The 19,056-nt window shown below is 36.9% G+C and overlaps 1 protein-coding gene across 1 annotated transcript; it reads left to right on the top strand.

Moving 5' to 3' along the window:
* The first annotated feature begins 2,984 nt into the window (after positions 1 to 2,984).
* On the top strand, positions 2,985 to 15,694 carry LOC131849947 (carboxylic ester hydrolase-like). The gene is made up of 11 exons (XM_059200080.1): positions 2,985 to 3,096; positions 4,141 to 4,325; positions 4,915 to 5,054; positions 6,965 to 7,107; positions 8,974 to 9,159; positions 9,460 to 9,650; positions 11,886 to 12,054; positions 12,497 to 12,716; positions 13,988 to 14,097; positions 15,199 to 15,334; positions 15,523 to 15,694. The coding sequence occupies exons 1-11, from the start codon at positions 3,006 to 3,008 to the stop codon at positions 15,692 to 15,694; spliced, it is 1,743 nt and encodes a 580-aa protein (XP_059056063.1). The 5' UTR covers positions 2,985 to 3,005.
* Positions 15,695 to 19,056: the final 3,362 nt, after the last annotated feature.

Here is a 19,056-nt window from a genome sequence, read left to right as displayed (position 1 = left end):
AACATTAATTGATACAGAGCTTCAGATTCAAACTGACGACCTTTAAAGTCTAAAAGGCAGTACTGTTAACCACTATAGTAATAACATTCACAATTAAGTATTAATAAATGTCCTATATGAATATATTAATATATGTATTATGTAAAGACTTGTATGTACCAAGTATCGATAATCCAATAATAAATATAAAGCATTTACATCATCTATTGTTCTTTTAATAAATTAATTAAAAGATGATTACAGATGGTATATTTGAACAAAAAATATAATTATTCCTTTAGAATACCACCCCAATTTTCAAAGATTTCTTCAGTCTTACGTGGATAATCAATCAAGAACATCTGTAACAATTTCATGTCTTAAAGACGGCTTGAGCGTTTTTATAGAAAATGTTAACAAACAAATAAACAAATGTGGTATCGGCATGTAGTTATTGTATATAAAGAATAAAGAAAGAATAATGTAAAAGATAATATGTAAAGTAGTTCATTTTGTCTTTGACTTGACCATGAAGTTCTCAGACATAATTGATAGATAACGAATATATATATATATATATAAGCAATTTTCCTCCTGAGCTGATGAAATAATAAGAACAATAGAAATTCCCATGTGTCATCAAGTGCACTGAATGAAATTCATACATACAACAGTGGGTTTATACATATAACACTAACTTTTACCCGCCAATAAGACAACATATAATAAGTTAACAATAGATTAGAGTAAAAAGTAGGTATTTTATTAATACACGTAAGTACTGTACTTAAAAATATTTATTCTTTATTGTACACTTGAAAAACTTAACACATAATAACTTGTATATATACACGTACATATTCTTCTCTTGAAAACATCCAGAGAAGCACTATTTAAATATACCTAATTAATTAAATATTGAAGATATGTAGTTACATAAAATCTGTATGGTGACAAAATATATAAATAAAATCATTATTTTCAAATAGTGAAAAATAACAAACCTACAGCAACCGATCTATATCTATATATATATAAATAACTCTAAGGTGACTGACATATATCTATATATATATAAAATAACTAGACTATGACGTAGGCATCCCTAAGAAAGGAATTAATTATTTCTACCCCCAAAGGGATAAAATATGATGAAGGATTTTCACAAATTCCACCCTTTGCTATAAAGCTACTATGACGTATAAGAAAGGATTAAAATTCCACCCCTAAGGGGATAAATTAACGCGAGCGAAGCCGCGGGCAAAAGTTAGTATAAAATATAAATATTTAAAAATTAGGAATTGTTGTACCAGCGGCCCGGATTTGAGGAGTCTTGTACACAGGGTCTTTAGGTCTATTTGTTTCCCATGGTACAGTGAGCTCTACCCCTTTAGTTTTTTTCGAATATATGATCATATCTGGTCTGGATGATGCAACACCTACATCCAACACCCCACCTACACCTACATGTGTGTCTATTAAAATAGTCAGTTAGTATTAAGTTACCGGAAATCTTAATTGAACATTACCTAGTTACTCACAAAGACTTGTTAATAACAAAGGTGGTGTTAGTAAGTGCATTGGCACATTTTAAATGAAGTAGATTATTTCATTAAAACGTTATGTTTAGTTTTTTGTGTACCTAGACTGATAAACAGGCCAACGAATGTGACCTTATGGAATCATTATCATCTGCTTCTTCCTTATCCCATTAATTTGCGGTCGTTATAATATGTTTTTCGCTTCCATTCATCCCTGTTCGCAGTCATCGCGTTATTTACTTCCTTTCTTACCATATCATCTTTCACACCGTCCATCCATCTTTTTTTCGGCCTTCCTCTGCCCTTATAACCATCCACATTTATATGTAACACCTTCCTTAAAATATTATCCTCGTTCCTACGCATTACATATCCATACCATGATAGACGATTACTCTTCAACCTCTCTGACACCGGTGCCACTTTCATACTTCCTCTAATGTATTCATTCTTTATCTTATCCATTCTTGTCACACCACACATCCACCTCAACATTCTCATCAGTTGCATGCAGTCGTCTTTCATCCGTCGCCTTTACGGGCCAGCACTCTGATCCATACAAGACAGCAGGCCGGATCATGGTCTTGTAAATTTTCCCCTTAAGCTTAAGGGGAACACGCGAGTCACACATCGTTGCCGTAACCTGCCGCCACTTCATCCATCCTGCGTTAATTCTATGCTTTATGGTCCTGTCTAATTCACCATTGCTTTGGAGGAGATAACCTAGATACCGGAAATCGTATGGAATGTATTTATTAATAATACACATGCTTAGATTGGGGCTGCAGATGGCGCTGCATCTAGCCCCAATCTAAACAGCGCTTGCGTTAAGGGTATTAAATAAAAGAAAATCGCACTAGAAACCATATTTTCAGCATTATACTGAGTTGTCGTCCAAATCCGAAATGGACTTAGCAAAATATAACCTAATTAGATAGATTTTTTTTTGTGTCAGCTAGATTGGAATTCGCGACTTTTCGTTCTAAATTTGCGTAGTATACCAGTAGACCATAACGCTTTCAGTTTTCCTTATTGTTCGCAAATGAACAGAACAGACGGCGTGAATAAATTATCAGATAACAATTGTAATTGTTATTGAATTATCGTTTATTGGTCTGAATACGTTATTTTTATGTCAACAGAATGGAAAATAAGGTGATAGACCACATAACAAAAACTGGTAACCGTAGTACAAAGTAGTATTACCCAATGGATACTAGATAAGTGATAGATATACTTAGGTAGCTAGTATACATTTATTTACAGTGCCTTTCAAACATTGCTAGATCTGGGAATAAAGCCATGCCTTAGTATTTACAATAAAATCATCCATTTATTAGGAGACCCTATAATGGAATGATGCACGGCTGGAATAAATATGATGCTGTTCATACGTAAACGTGACACATTTATATATATGTATCTAAGTATATAAACAGAATTAATGGCAATCCCGTTTCAGTAGAACGCGATCACTCGAGGAAAATGTTGTTAAAAACATTACTCATTTGTCTTGTTGCCCGTGAAACTCTCGCATGTCGAAGTAAGGTGGATCACGCGTCAATTGCAACCACAGGTTGGTATTTATAAAGTTGGATAGCATTAAAGAAAAGGAAAATATTTTGTATGTGAAGTTACCGACCTCTGTAGTCTAGCGGTTTAGCACAACGCTTTACTTCCGATGGTCGCGGGTTCGATTGTTCGAATGGTGCAAACTTTTGTATTCATAAGTATGATTATCTTTATCGGTCTGGGTGTTCCTATGTATTATATCCAAGTGTTTTAGTATTTATGTCAGTTGTCTAATACCATAATACAAGCTCTGTTTTCCGTGTGAGTAGATGGCGCTGTGTTAATTGTTCAGGATTATTTATTTCTTTAAATTTACATTTTCTTTTATTAAATTTAAGTGGTTTTACTCCAGTTAGCTCTTGACTACGGCTAGTGTAACCTAGCCGAGAGAGATACATTCATTCACCCCTAGTTGTACCTAAGGTTTCGCTCGTTTGAAATTTATAATCTATTCTGATGTAAAAGCTATATTCATCTCTATTGCATTACTCCCATTGCATTAATCCCGTTATTTGTGGTCGGCGCAGTACGTCATCTTCTTCCACTGATCCCTACCAGCCGTCATATCTGAAAGTCAGATAAAATTATTGTTAAATTCGTGTTAAACTCCGTTTAACTATTAATAATATAATTTATACATATAAATAAAATAAAAAGATAATGATTTGGGTATGTCAAAATATTTTTTCTAGTTACCCGTATTTTATCAGTACTGACTGTATGTCAAACTAAATATATAGATAGTATTATGTATACATATAAATAAAATTGGAGTGTCTGTTTGTAAAATTGAAATAACCGTTTTTTACTACATGCTTATGAATATAAATACGGTACATACACCAAAATAATATTTTTTACAATTTTTGTCTGTCTGTTTGTTTCGGCTTATCTCTGAAATGGCTGGACCGATTTTGACGGGACTTTTTTTGAAAGGTAGCCGATGTAATAAGGAGTAACTGAAGCTACTTTTATTTTAGAAAATTAAAGTTAAATTCCATGCGAATGAAGTCGCAGATGCAACTAGTTAATAATATATTTCTAACAGAATCACCCCAAAATGACCAACCTACCACTGCTTCAAGTGGACAGCCGTCCAAAGATGGTCCCCTCGTGGTGACCCCCGCTGGTGCCATTCGAGGGTCCTGGATGGAGACGCGCCGTGGACGGCAGTTTAAAGCTTTCCGCGGCATCAGATACGCTGAACCACCTGTTGGAGAGTTGCGATTTAAGGTAAATTACATGTAAAATTGATTTTTTATGTAACAATCTCACGATGATAAAAGATCCACACGATGGGAAAAGTGATCCACAGGATGGAAAAGTGGTAACCGTTACATTACATTATAATGTTACAGACTATACACATATTGTGATGCCTATAGACCAGTGATTCCCAAAGTGGTCTATATCGACCCCCAGGGGTCAATGACAAACTGCAAGGGGTTTACGACAGTGGTCATCTTGTTGTTTTTAACACTAAACTTTACTACAATTAGAAATTTACAAAAATCAATATCAGGTAAGAATGAGGGGTCTACCCAAAACCGAAAAATATGGCCTTTGCCAGAGACCTTTTGGCCTTAGACCCTTTGGTCTACAACACAAAAAAGTTTGGGAACCTCTGGTTCTGGTTGCTCTTTTGGTGCTGCTGCTGGGATCTTCCATTGCCCTTTACGGCGCAGTTAAAATAACCCTTTATATAATAAGAGCAGAGCAGATTCATTGTCGCATGCCTTCTCCTTGTTAAAGTGTATTTGCTTATGACAAAGTTTATTTAAAAGAGCAACACACAAGTTTCTTGCTTATTCTTCTTTTGCAGCCTCCAGTACCTATTCTGAAGTACACAAATGAGGTGAATGCTAGCGAGGAAGGACCAGCGTGTCCGTTGCCGGTACCTCCCACCTACTACATCGACGAGGACTGTCTCACCATCAATGTATACACTCCTAACAAGAACAGGTATGGATTTTATTATCGCTTAATTAAATTTTTGAACCAAATTATAATATACTAGCTCTACCCGTGTGTCGCCCGCGTTTTATTTCAATATAAAATATAGGCTATGTGTTATTCTTATTCATGAGCTATAGTACTATAAAGTTTCATTAAAATCCGTTCAGTAGTTATTGTGTGAAAGAGTAATAAACATTCATACTAACAAACTTTCGCGCTTATAATATATAAATAATAATCTTGAATCAAATTAATAATTTGAATCAAAATTAAAGTAATATTCATGTAGGTCTATTTTGATTTTGATATGTCAAATCTACCGTCAGTACGGAGTGCTATCGAGCTAAAAAGAACTCAGCTTTGATTATTTTCAAATGAGCTTATTGTACATTTATTATTACTACAGACACAGATAACATAATATCTACAGATATACAGATTCAATTTTAAATAACATTGGAAAGAATGTAGCATATACAATTATATTTTTTTCAACTCAAGCGGAATTGCAGATGAATTAATAATAATAATCTCCCAGACAATTCACACAACGCCATCTAGACCCAAGATAAGCTAGCTAAAGCTTGTTTTATAGGTACTAGATAACTGATACAAATACATAGATTTTTTTTGTAAATACATACATATTATACATGGAAAATACCCACACCGTTACAAACAACCATACTCATGAATACAAATGTTTGTATGTGCGAGGAATCGAACCCGCGACCATCGGAAGTAAGGCGGTGTGCTAATCCACTAGACCACCGAGGCCTAATTATCCGCTAAAAGGGATTTTAGAAGGAATTAGGACAAGAATAAGAGGATGCCGGATTTCTGTAGAGGTGTGATATTTTCCGTTTCGAGCAGGTCCCAATAACACCTATATTACTACTGGCTTATGCTATTCGTCATAATTGAAACAGTCATGCTCGCTAAAAATCATAAAGTTCAAATTTGTGGTGGGTTGGTGGGCCGGGTCATCCGTCATACTCGTGACCGGGTGCTGCTTGTGGGGACTGGTCTGTTCGCGTTACGAACACAGATTAGACTATTTCCTTTTGCAATAGCACATGCTGGTGGTCACTCTATTCTCACAAATTTGAATTTAAAAATGAATCTGTATTATTGTAAACATGTACAATATTTATTTGAGTGAGTTTCTTGTTGTCAATTCTTCTCATCTAGAAAACATTCCGAACTGATTGGTAGATTTGACATATCATAAGAGTCTGTAATAGACCTACATGAATAAAGACATTTTGAATGTTGAATTTATTTTTTATTTTATATATATTTACGCAAATTCGTGTGAATATAAACACTCAATTTTACCATGAAATTTAAATTACATTTTGACCGAAACTAACGTAAACATGATATATTCTAGTAAAAAATAATTTGAATCAGATAAGAAACATTTAAAACCTTTGTGGTTTAACCGTTTAGCATAGAGCTGTACTTTCTTTGGTTATAGGGTTGAATTCCTCGCATGACAAATTCATAAATTTATTTATTCGTATAGGACATTTTAGCCGCTTATGAACGTCAAATTTTTTATAGTGTAATTTTCTCCCTACCGTCCAATTCAGTATAAGATACCTATATAAATATTTATTCACACAGCGCCATGTTAAGCAACTTGTGTTCTGGGTACTAGTACCCAGAACAAAAATCTATGTATATGTATCTGGTATCTAGATACCAGATACATAAATAAAAGGCAGTTTATTTACAATAAATATTTATATAGGCATCTGTGACATTAACTGATACTTTGCATGCATATAACGTAAGCATCCCCTAAGAAAGGATTTTGATAAATTGCACCCCTAAGGGGATAAATTAACGCATGCGAAGCCGCGGGTAAAAGCTAGTGTTAGTATAGATTTAAAAAACTTCTCTGTTTACAGTTCAAAACCTCTCCCCGTGATATTCTTCATCCACGCGGGCGGATTCTACTCCATGACGGGCCGCAGCGACCTCGCTGGTCCTCACTACCTCCTCGACAGAGACATCGTACTCGTCACCATCAACTACAGACTCGCAACTCTTGGTAAATATCATCATCTGCTTCTTCCTTATCCCATTTATTTGTGGTCGTCGTAATATGTTTTTCTCTTCCATTCATCCCTGTTCGCAGTCATCTCGTTTGCACTCCCTTACTTGCCATATCATCTCTCACACAGTCCATCCACCTCTTGGTAAATAATCTTCATAGAATTAGGCGGAAGTTCGTTCCATTACTCAATGGAATATTTTGTTTAATTCCGCTACAATTAGCACGTGTGAGACCACAAATATTCAGTGCGGAAATCTGACTATCGCTACTGGAAGCGTTACGATCTTCTCTATTGGTCTATTACCTAGGTGGTCCAGCGGTCTAGTACACCGCTTTACGATCTATGTATTTGTATCAGTTATCTAGTACCCATAACACAAGCTTTAGCTAGCTTAACTTGGGTCTAGATGGCGCTGTGTGAATTGTCCTAAGATTATTATTATTATTATTATTATTGGTGATCAAATTCCGACTGCTATTGGACACATTGGACCCATATTGAAATAGAAATAATCTTTATTCAAATAAACTCATTACAAGCACTTTTGAATAGTCATATTTTGATTCTACCACTCATTCGGAATGCAGATTCATCACAAGAAGAATGAGCAAGAAACTTGTGTGTTGCTCTTTTTAATAGATGTTTTTTTTATATAAATAATTACAGTATAACAAGTAAGAGGCATGCGATAATCAACATAGAAGTCGCTACGCGCTCATTATTAATGTAATTAGATAATATTGTCAGTGCTGTGGATTTAAAGTTTTTCTACAAAAACATTATTATCGTTAACGAATTCTTCAATTCTATAGTAAGCTTTTTTGCAAAGGAACTGTTTTATTTGACATTTAAATCTTTTTTCTGGCAGATTTATAACAAACTCTGGTATTTTATTGTAATACCTTACGCAATTGCCATAAAACGAATTACTAACTTTAGCCAAACGACATTTAGGTAAAATCAGTTTGTTATTGTTACGTAAGCTTTTATTAGTGCAATCATTAACTCTTTTGAAACTGTCTATATTCCTTCTGGCACAGATGATATTTCATTGCGACACATGTTTCATTTCATGTCATGTCTACTTGTAGAATTGGAAAACAAACAACTAGTCAGATTTTTTCTTACTTACTTGACATATGTATGATGTGTTATTCTAATGTGTATATATTATTAAGGGGGCGTCAATACATTATGTGAGATGTTTAGGGGGGTGAGGGGGTCGAGTAAAATCTCATCTAATCTTACGTTGGAGAAAGGCGGACACAGAATATTTTTTCTGATTGAAACAAAAAAATGCTTACACTATTTTAGTCTATTTAATCCAGATTGCTTATTACACTTATAACTGTCAGCAATATTGATTACTAGTCTTAACTAGTCGTAAGTAAAAGCACGAAGCAATTATTTTTTTGTTTTACAATACCAATCCAATGCGTCGAAGTAAGAAACCCACATTTTGAAAAATCTCATGTGTGATTGGGGGATGGGGCAGGGGGTTGAATAAAATCTGACGACATCTCACCAGGAGGGAGGCAGGGACAAATAATTAAAAAAACCTCAAGTAATTTATGGACGCCCCCTAAGTAATATAATTGTAAAGTTTCATTAAAATGCATTCAGTTGTTTTAGCTTGAAAATGTAACAAACATCTATACATCCATACACAGAAAATTTCACGTTTATAATATTGTTCTCTCTCTCTCCTTCCCTCTCTCTCTCTCCCTCTCTCTATCTCCCTCTCTCTCTCCCTCCATCTCTCTCTCTACCTCTCTCTCGCTCCCTCTCTCTCCCTCTCTCTCTCTCTCTCCCTCTCTCTCTTTCTCTCTACTAATCTCCATATAATCCTAATCCCATAGGATTCCTTAGCACCGGCGATGCCCTGGCTCCCGGTAACAACGGCTACAAAGACCAAGTGGTAGCTCTGCGTTGGGTGCAACGAAATATCCGCGCATTCGGAGGCGATCCTGACCTGGTCACCATCGCCGGCTGCAGCGCTGGCTCCTTCAGCGTCATGCTGCACATGATCTCGCCGATGACAAAGGGTATGTCTCTTAGAATTATTTATTAGTCTATATTTTGTTCGGCCTCGGTGGACTAGCGGTTTAGGGCACTGCTTTATCTCCAATGGTCGCGGGATCGATTCCTCGCACGGTGCAAACATTTGTATTCATGAGTATGATTGTTTCGGTTTTGGTGTTTTCTATATATAATATGTATGTATTTACGAAAATAATATATATCTATGTATATATATCAGTTATCTAGTATCCATAACACAAGCTTAACTTGGGTCTAGATGGCGCTATATGAATTGTCCTGAGATTATTATTATTATTTCGCAGGCCTATTCCACCGTGCTATCTCCATAAGCGGTTCTCCCATCAACCAGCTGCCGGACCGAAATGATCTGTACTCATTAGCCGTAACACAAGCAGAGTTAGTGGGATGCCCCACCAATAACTCCAAAGCAATCATAGACTGTCTGAAGACGAAACCCTTCAGGGAACTGGGTGATTCACTGCCAGGATTCTTTGTAAGTATTAATATTTTTTAGGTCTAAAGGTATAAGGTCAGCGATATTGCTCTTCGTATCTGTAAATTGAAGTGGCAGTGGGCTGGTCATATCTATCAGAACCGATGCTCGTTGGAGTAGACGTGTTCTAGAGTGGACAACGCGAATTGGCAAACGTAGTGTAGGACGCCCCGCTAGGAGCGACGATATATGTAAGGTTACAGGTAGTAACTGGAAGAGAACGGCAGAAGGTCGTGCCCAGTGGCGTGCCTTGGGAGAGGCCTAAGTCCAGCAGTGGACTGCAGTGGGCTGATGCTGATTATGATGATTCATATTTTTTTATGTGATTTTTTTTATACTACAATGGTGACAATCAAGCATACGGCCCATCTAATGGTAAATGGTTACCGTAGCCTATGGACGCCTGAAACACCAGGGGTATCACTTGCGCGTTGCCGACCCTTAAGAAACCTTAATATACCCTTCTTGAAAAACCCCATGCTGTAGTCTCGTGGGAAAACCTCGGCAGGTAGTTCATTCCACAATCTATGTGTACGCGGGAGGAAACTCCTCTGAAACCGCACTGTTCGGGACCACTTAGGTTCCAGTGTGTTGGGATGAATTCAATTAGATTGTAATCTAACAAATTAACCATCATGTAGATCTTTGTAATATGTTGATTATTTTTTTAGTTAGATAGATAGATAGAATATGCTTCATTTGGAGATAGATATAATGATAGACGACAGATACAATTAAACTAAACATATATGTATATATATAACAAGGCGGTCTTATAACTGCATTTTTTAAAAGGTAAGGTAGGTAAGGTAAGGTAAAAGGTAAACAATTGGAGGAGATTATGTCTGACATGTAAATAGGTATAAGTAAAAATAATGTTAATTATAAAACTAGCGACCTGCCCCGGCTTCGCACGTGTGCAATGTTTTTTTTTTCTCTTTATTTATTTAGGAGCTTAGAACAATAGTGAGCATGTTAGCTCTGTGTTGTCTTCTTAATCAATTACATAACATCTAAACTTTAAATTACTATAAAAACAAATCTTACCTACCTGTTCTACTTACTTAATTTCTTCTTACCTAATCTTACCTATCTTTATAAATTAATACCGATTGTTTTGATGCAGTTTCTGATAAAATACTCTGAAATATTCCTAAATTAATTTTGTTTAAATTTATTTTTTTTAGTAAGATTTGCCTTTCAGTGTTGTTCTTGACGCATTCCATCAACATATGTTGAACATCATCAATACCACCACAAGTTTGAGAATTAGGGGAGTCTACTCTTTTCATGAGAAATCCAAATCTGTTTGATGGAATGTGTCCTGAACGCAATCTAAGTGCTATGACTATGTACATACTTACGACTAAGGTTAATGTTTTGGAACCATGGGATACGAGGGGGTTCACTTTGCATAGTTCTGTGATACCACAGATAATATAATATTACATATACTAAACCTAAACGCCTGTACCGTCGCAGCGCTATGTACCTACATTTTAATACTATAATATCTTCAGAAATATTCATTTAAATTACATGCTGTAAATGGTCATATTGATCTATATTAAATGGACGATGTATTTAAGGTACTTAATTGGATGAAAATTAACGTTATATTGCTTAAAATCACTTCGTAAATAAGCCATTTTTTCCGTAAAATGTGAAGGATAAAAAATGGTTATTGTGAGTTATCCTTAAGAGATAGACATATACCATCACGAGCTTTTTTGTTGATCTTTTTGTGGTGTAAAATACTATATTATTTTGATTTATCTCGTGGAATTCAGCCCGTGTTTGCAATGTAAGCGCAAAAAATGTGTTTATTTACGACATCACATTAGAGATCTCTAAATTTAGCAGTGTTTCTTTACAGTATTATGAATGTATTATACATATAAACCTTCCTCTTGAATCACTCTATGTATTAAAAAACCGCTTCAAAATCCGTTGCGTAGTTTTAAAGATATAAGCATACATAGGGACGAAGAGATAGCGACAGCGACTTTGTTTTATACTATGTTGTGATGATAGTAATGAAATGATATGAACATGTATGCATACAATACAGATTACTATGACTGAAATGTCATGCCTCTCCAATATACATATAGAATTTCATTAAAATCGGTCAAGCTGTTTCGGAGGAGTATAAACACAAAACCTATGACACCAGAATTTTATACATTAGATATATTTCCGTGCGTAAAAGAGTTGTATTATTATGAATTTCAGAATCAATTTTACGACCCAACTCTACTATGGTCACCCGTGGTCGAGTTGGACTTTGGTCAAGAAAGATATCTTGATATGAAGCCGATTGATGCAGTCCGTCAGGGAAGGATGCATGCCGTGCCTTATATTATAAGTCAAACACATGATGAGTTCTTCTGGAAGGCGTTCCGTGAGTATTTTTTTTTTTATAGATGACATGTTTTGTACATGCGACTTCGTCCATGTGGAATTTAACTTTATATATAGCCGAAACATACAAAAATTGTAAAAAATGTTATTTTGGTGTATGTACCGTATTTATATTCATAAACATGTATTAAAAAACGGTTATTTCAATATTACAAACAGACATTCCAATTTTATTTATATGTATAAATAACCCGCCTGCGATGACGGATTACGCTGGCGGGGCACTCGTGGAGGATGATAAGATGAGCATGAGGTCAGGTCAGTTAGCACATAGTGACAAATTCACCAAGAATTTATCACGAAGGTATCCAGGAGGAACCGCGTGGATGTCAACCTGACATGGTACATTGCTAGTAATAAGATCATCAGTCCACATTACTTACAATCCCGATATTATATGTTATACGTTTATATATTTACAGCTATTGTACAAAACAAGACCTTACGTGACACTATGAATTCCGAATGGGACCATTATGCGCCTATCAGTTTTCAACTAGCAAAAGATGACACCGCGGTGATTTCTGCTCATAAACTACGACAGGCGTATCTTAAAGATACGCCAATAGCTGAAAACCGAGAGTGCGCAGATGGTCTCGGGAAGTTGTATGCAGACGCACTTATTGGATTTGGTGTTCATAGGTCAGTTATGTAACTATACAACTTACGGCCTCGGTGGTTTAGCGGTTTAGCTCACCGTCTTACTGCCGTTTGATTCATAGCACAATACAAAATATATTCATGAGCACGATTATTTGTATCAGTCTGGGTGTTTCCTATATATTTACAAAAAAAGTGGTATTCAGGTATATCACCACTTACTTTATTCGACCACTCTATGTTGTGTCTACGTGACATATTATCTCCGGATATTATTTTACTCGTTCGTCAGATTACTGTAGGCCCAACTGAAAATCAGCGTTGGAAACTATGTTTCTGGAATTATGCTCAGTGGTTGACTTACGGCACAGAGACGTGGTCGCTAACTATGGGCCTCAGGGGGGAAGGGGATTATTAGTAATGTGGATTGATAACCCCATTAGCTAGCTAGCAATGTACCTTGTCAGGTCGACCTCCACGCGGTTCCCCCTGGAAACCATCGTGTTTAATTCCTGGTGAATTAGTCACGATGGGCTAACTGACCTGACTTCATGCTCATCTTATCATCCTCCACTGGTGCCCCGCCAGCGTAAACCGTTAGCGCAGGCGGGTGCACCATTCCATTATCATCCACAAAAAAAAAACTATGGGCCTCATGAACAAGCTCAAAGTCACTCAGAGGGCAATGAAGAGAGCTATGCTCGGAGTTTCACTGCGTGATCGAATCAGAAATGAGCAGATACGTAAAAGAACCAGAGTGACCGACATAGCCCGAAGAATTGCGACACTGAAGTAGCAATGGGCAGGGCGCATAGCTCATAGGACATTATGACCATTGGGGAAATAAAGTCCTCGAGTGGCGACCACGGATCGGAAGACGCAGCGTGGGAAGACCTCCAGCAAGTGCATCGACGTCGATATGGTCAAGATCGTTGGAAGGCGATGGATGCGAGCAGCGCAGGACCGATCGTCGTGAAGATTTTTTGGGCAAGGCCTATGTCCAGCAGTTGACGTCTTCCGGGCTGAGATGATGATGATGATAATGGTTGCCCACATTGACTCTGTTTTTTAATATGTGTAAATTGTTGCTTGTATTTTTTTTTTGTCATTATTGTTGTGTGAAGACGAATCAATAGAATTATATTCTATTAGAAATAGGAATAATCTTTATTCAAATAAACTAAATACAAGCACTTTTGAATAGTCATATTTTGGATTCTACCACTTATTCGTAACGCAGATTCTTAACAAGAAGAATGAGCAAGAAACTTGTGTGTTGCTCTTTTGAATAGATGTTTCCTCTTCTATTCTAGATTAGCTAACCTGATGTGCCGCCACTCGCCTCATAAGGTTTATTACTACCAGTTCGCTTACGTCGGCAACCACAGCCATTATGAAGATCCTGTCACCAATAAATCTTTAGGTGAGCTTTTTTGAATGATTAGTACTTGTAGAACATATCACTTTTAATTTTATTACACATGCATGTAGTTTTAATACATTTTACATATAGATAACAAATAAATATGATGTGATCCCGGCCGATTTTGTCCACGGCGACTGTCTTCAACTCAGGTTTTGCCGTTGATGTGCTCGCATGTGACTTTTTGTTGTGAGCCAATTTTGTTTATAAAAATCCTCGCAAATTGCGGGCATGAGAGCACCACGCTCACATAATTATAGCTGATAGCCGCAGGTGGTCGGGCTTTCAGCTCGTCACGTCTGGCATCCAGCTCAAGGAGCCGCCGGATTTCAAAGACTTTGACGGTAGATTTAACAAGCTCTCCACTCCGGCCGTCTGGCAGTCTGCTGCTCCCACAGCGAAGGATTGATGTCGCACTGCTTCATGTGTCGCTTCAGCACATCTTTGTACCTGAGGAGTTGTCCGCCATGCTTTCGCTTGCCTTCCTTAAGTTCTGAGTAAAAATAAATATGGACTCTGTTTAAAGAGTGTAGCAATTTCATATATGCCACTGCATATTTTAGTCTGACTGTGTGTTAGGACGAAATTGAAGTCTGCATAACTCCTACAGTATGTCTACCAAAAAATCTTTAACGGTAAGTCTTTGCAGTCAATAAATCTTTGAGCCTTTCTTTAAATATTTTTTTTTTCTTTTTTTATGCTTTCCGGGATTTGTTATTGTCTTGGTATGGAGACTAGATTACCACTTCTCGTCAAGACTACTTTTTTTTTATACATGATAATGGAATGGTGCACCCGCCTGCGCTAACGGATTACGCTGGCGGGGCACCAGTGGAGGATGATAAGATGAACATGATGTCAGGTCAGTTAGGCCATCCTGACAAATTCACCGAGAATTTATCACGGTTTCCACCCCTGGAAACCGTGATAAATTATAATAAACGTGACCTCCACGCGGTTCGGGGGAACCGCGTGGAGGTCTGACATGGTACATTGCTAGCAATAAGATAATCAATCCACATTACCAAGAATCCCCTTTCCCCCCTGTCAAGAGTACTATCAGTTTATTTGTTATTCCATTTGAAAATATATTTTTTACAGCTGCTTCGCACCACGACGATCTGATCTACCTGTTCACTCTGAGCTACCGTTTCCCCACCATCGAAGTTAGTGATAGCACAGACTCCCTAATTGTGGACAGAATGACCGCTGTGTGGTTCAACTTCGCAAAATATGGGTAAATATATTGTATTTATAAGCATTTACTTGTGGTTACACTGTAGTGCGGTGTTTTAAGTGTTTAAATTAAGTTTATTTGAATAAAGGATTTTCTATTCTATTCTATTCCTTACGCGGTGTCTTAGTGTATGTTTAAAAAAACATGAAATAGTCCATTACTTGTGGTACAATATGCTGTGTTTCCAGAGACCCAAACCCTCGAGGCAATGAGCTACCCGAGCTGTCAACTCTCCAATGGCCCGCCATGACACCAACCGCGCCCAAGTACCTCAAGTTTGACAAGCAGTTCTCAATTGAAGAGAACATGTTCGAAGACAGATTCAACGTTTGGGAAGAACTGTACTCTATACAATATTGAAAATATATAACTTTTTAGTAATATTGCAGTTTAATTTGTGATAAAAATAATAATAAATCGATTTTGATAAAATTTTACTTGCGTATTCGATAGGTCTGAGTATAGGTTATCTATTTTTAATACCCTTATGTGATAAGGCACCTAGGGATGCCAACTAACAGGGGCGTAGCTAGCGCCGTATCTGCCGTATCAATTATACGGGCCCTCCAACGGTACACACGTTGGGGGCCCCGTATAATTGATACTGCTATGAACAATATGTAAAAAAATTTAGTTACATAAATTATAAATTTGATATGAAATTGTATACACCGTTGTTACCCAATATAGCTTACAATGCGTCTGGTAGGACGATAGACCCAACAAAACTGTCTGGCAATTAAGGAAACAGTTTAATAGTTCTCTGAATAATATATATAAACTTCAGCTTTCATAAAATAACGTAAGTATATTTATAAAATAATAGTTTAGGGATGTCTGGCAGGGGTCGGAACCACACTAAGTGTCTGGCAATGAGCAGCGCAAGTTATAATACTGCTACGAACAATATGTGAAAAGTTTGAGTTTTTTAAATTAACGAATTTGATATGAAAATTTTTACACCTTTGTTACCTGTTACCTGCCAAAGGAACCACGATCCAGGTTTCATGGTTGGGGATCGTTCTTACCTTTGTTGGGGACACACATACAAGAACTTTCACATGCCCAATGCCCAATTTACACTCAGCCCGAGTGGGCAGGGAAGTGAGCAGCGCGAGAGTGTAAACACTTCCTGTAGTAGTAATAATGATATATAATCTATGTTGTATAAATAAGTCAGTGTCAAAAGACAAATGACAAGCTGTCAAAAAGGAGTTTGGGATAAGATTGTTAAAAGAATGTGTAACGGTTACAAAACGTATAATAAAACAATAAATGGTAAAACAGTAAATTGTGACTATTAATTGTCTAATAATACATGGCGCAGTCGAGACGAAACGAAATCATATAAAAAGATGCAGTGTTATCTTCCGGAAAAACTTGTACTCTCGGGAAATTTGGCCGAGAAATGGAGGGCCTCCCATCCCATTGACGCTGCCCGGCGCTACCTCGGTTGTCGGTTTCGTGCGGGACCAAAGGACAGGCAGCGCGAGTGGCAGCGTGTTTTTACATTCAGCCCTCTCGCTCAGTTGTCGCCCGGCAATATTTCCGGCAGCGCGAATAGCAGGGGAAGCGGCTGAATGTAAACGTAGCATAATAAGACGTATGTCTGGCCATCGTGGGCTCTCGGGCTAGTACCTTATATGGCAAAGTAACATTTGCCGGGTCAGCTCGTATTATATATTTTTAAAAAGGACATGTTTTAATTTTTTATTGTGCAAAGCTTATTATTCACTAAACGATTACTTAAATGACAAAAGTGCATGGCAATAGTTGTTCATGCACGTTTAATGTTAGACATAGACACCTACATAAGTATACAACATAAATAAACTGGTTTTTATAAAAAGAAATTTAGTTGTGTTTCTTGCAAGTTCTCAATTGAATCTGTGTGCTGAACTGGATGGTAGGGAAAAATATAAAGCAAAAAACTTGACGTTTATAAGCTGCTAAAATGTCCTACACGAATAAATGACTTTTGACTTGGTTTGATTTGAAATTAGAATAAAACACAAAAGGAAGGACGTGTATGCTTATATTTACATAATGTCTGGCACAAAATAGTCAATAAATCTGTACAATAGAATACAACACGGTAAATACAGACACTCGCTAACTACAATCACATGACGGCGCCGATAACTTTATAATCACAGGTATATATGTCTTCCACAATTATATTCATAACCAAATTATTACTATAAAATATAATTACTTAGTTGTCGGTAACAAACATGGCCGACAATCCATAGTGCGTCAGTTGACACGGCGCCTATGCTTTTAATATTTAAGGCGAAAGCTATCCACATAAAACGGTGCATCACTAAAATATTAATAAAACAATAATGTATCGATCCGTTACAACGGTTCTGTACTTTGTTACTTTATGTTACTACATAGATATAAATAAATGCCGGAATACACAAGTTTTTTTTTAAACAACATTGAATGTTTTGTAAACTGTACAGCTATATGTCTTTGCCGTAAATTAGAGATAAAGTAGCAAAAAAATATATAATTCGAATTGAGATTTTTAAATTTGAATTTAGAATTACAATTTAGCGTCTCATTGACATAGACAATCTAATACATTAATAAAGTCTACGGGCCAGAGGCGTGGCACAGTCATTCATCGCGCGACTACAAATGTAAGCACCTCACTAACATAACCTCAATTTAAACATAAAAATATAAAATCTAAATTACACTAATCAGCTCAAATAAATTTCTAACTTTACAGTTTGAGTAATTAAAAAAGAGCTTTATTACAAACGATTGTAAGTACATAATAGCTCAATATCCTTGAAGTCTCGAGTTGGGTGTTATTTCGCGGAAGTCCATTTCACTATTTAATGGATTTTTATTATTTTGTTTAATTCCGCTACAATTACCATGTGTGAGATTACAAATATTCAGTGCGGAAACTTGACTACCGTTACGACCCTCTCTAATGGTGATCAAATTCCGACCGTTATTGAGTCTACACCCATATTGCGACACTTGTTTCGTCTCTAAACGAGGCATCATTAACCATTTTTTTTTTTTTATTCCCTTTTATTTGTTTCACCGTTTTTTTTTTTTAATGTATATATTTTGATTCATTTTAAATCTTAGGCTCCCGCTGCGATTTGATACAGGGGAAGTCTTTAATAGCCATTGAATAGAGTTCGGATATAGCATGGAAGCCTAGTGTTGATAGTTCAGCGGTTTGGTCGTATAAAAAGAGTCATAAGCTTGGGCAATAAACATTGTTTTATGTAAAGTTGTTCCTGTGTATATGAAAGTTGGTAACATCTGAATCTTCCCAAGTCTAATAGGAAATAGTTTTATGTAATTTTAGCTGCAAAAGAAATGATACAGACGGTTCTCTTTGGCTGCCTAGCAGGGGACCTGGGGGACCCTATTATAAATACCAGCGGCTCTACTTCCATCTTAGAGCCCCTCCGATCCCCCGTCCAATTCAAACGGGGACCGATGTTACGACGGCCTCAGCCGAGGTTAGAACCCCTAGCGGCGCCCTCAGATTAAAGTCGTATCCGTCAGGCGGGAGTTGGCCTTCAGCCGCTCCATAAGTCCTTCCGCGGGTTTGGAGTGCCATCTGCACTCGCCCCCTATCGTCCTATGAAACTGTAAAGGCCAGCTGCGGCGAGCATCATTAGAGTGGTCCAAAAATTCCATCTTAGTCTGACGCAAGCCGTTGGATGGATGGTAACAGTGTATTG

The sequence above is a fragment of the Achroia grisella genome, unplaced genomic scaffold, assembly GCF_030625045.1.
Source record: "Achroia grisella isolate CSIRO2021 unplaced genomic scaffold, CSIRO_AGI_Agris_v1 utg669, whole genome shotgun sequence".
NCBI classification, from domain to species: Eukaryota; Metazoa; Arthropoda; class Insecta; order Lepidoptera; family Pyralidae; genus Achroia; species Achroia grisella.
The sequence above is the reverse complement of the archived record's forward strand: the minus strand, read 5'-3'. Positions and strand labels throughout refer to the sequence as shown.

What these genes read in the sequence shown, in the direction of transcription:
- LOC131849947 (XM_059200080.1), top strand. Translation starts at nt 3,006, where the DNA reads ATGTTGTTAAAAACATTACTCATTTGTCTTGTTGCCCGTGAAACTCTC. An exon ending in TACACTCCTAACAAGAACAG is followed by an intron (nt 5,055 to 6,964) that starts GTATGGATTTTA and finishes CTCTGTTTACAG; the next exon opens with TTCAAAACCTCTCCCCGTGA. An exon ending in GATCTCGCCGATGACAAAGG is followed by an intron (nt 9,160 to 9,459) that starts GTATGTCTCTTA and finishes ATTATTTCGCAG; the next exon opens with GCCTATTCCACCGTGCTATC.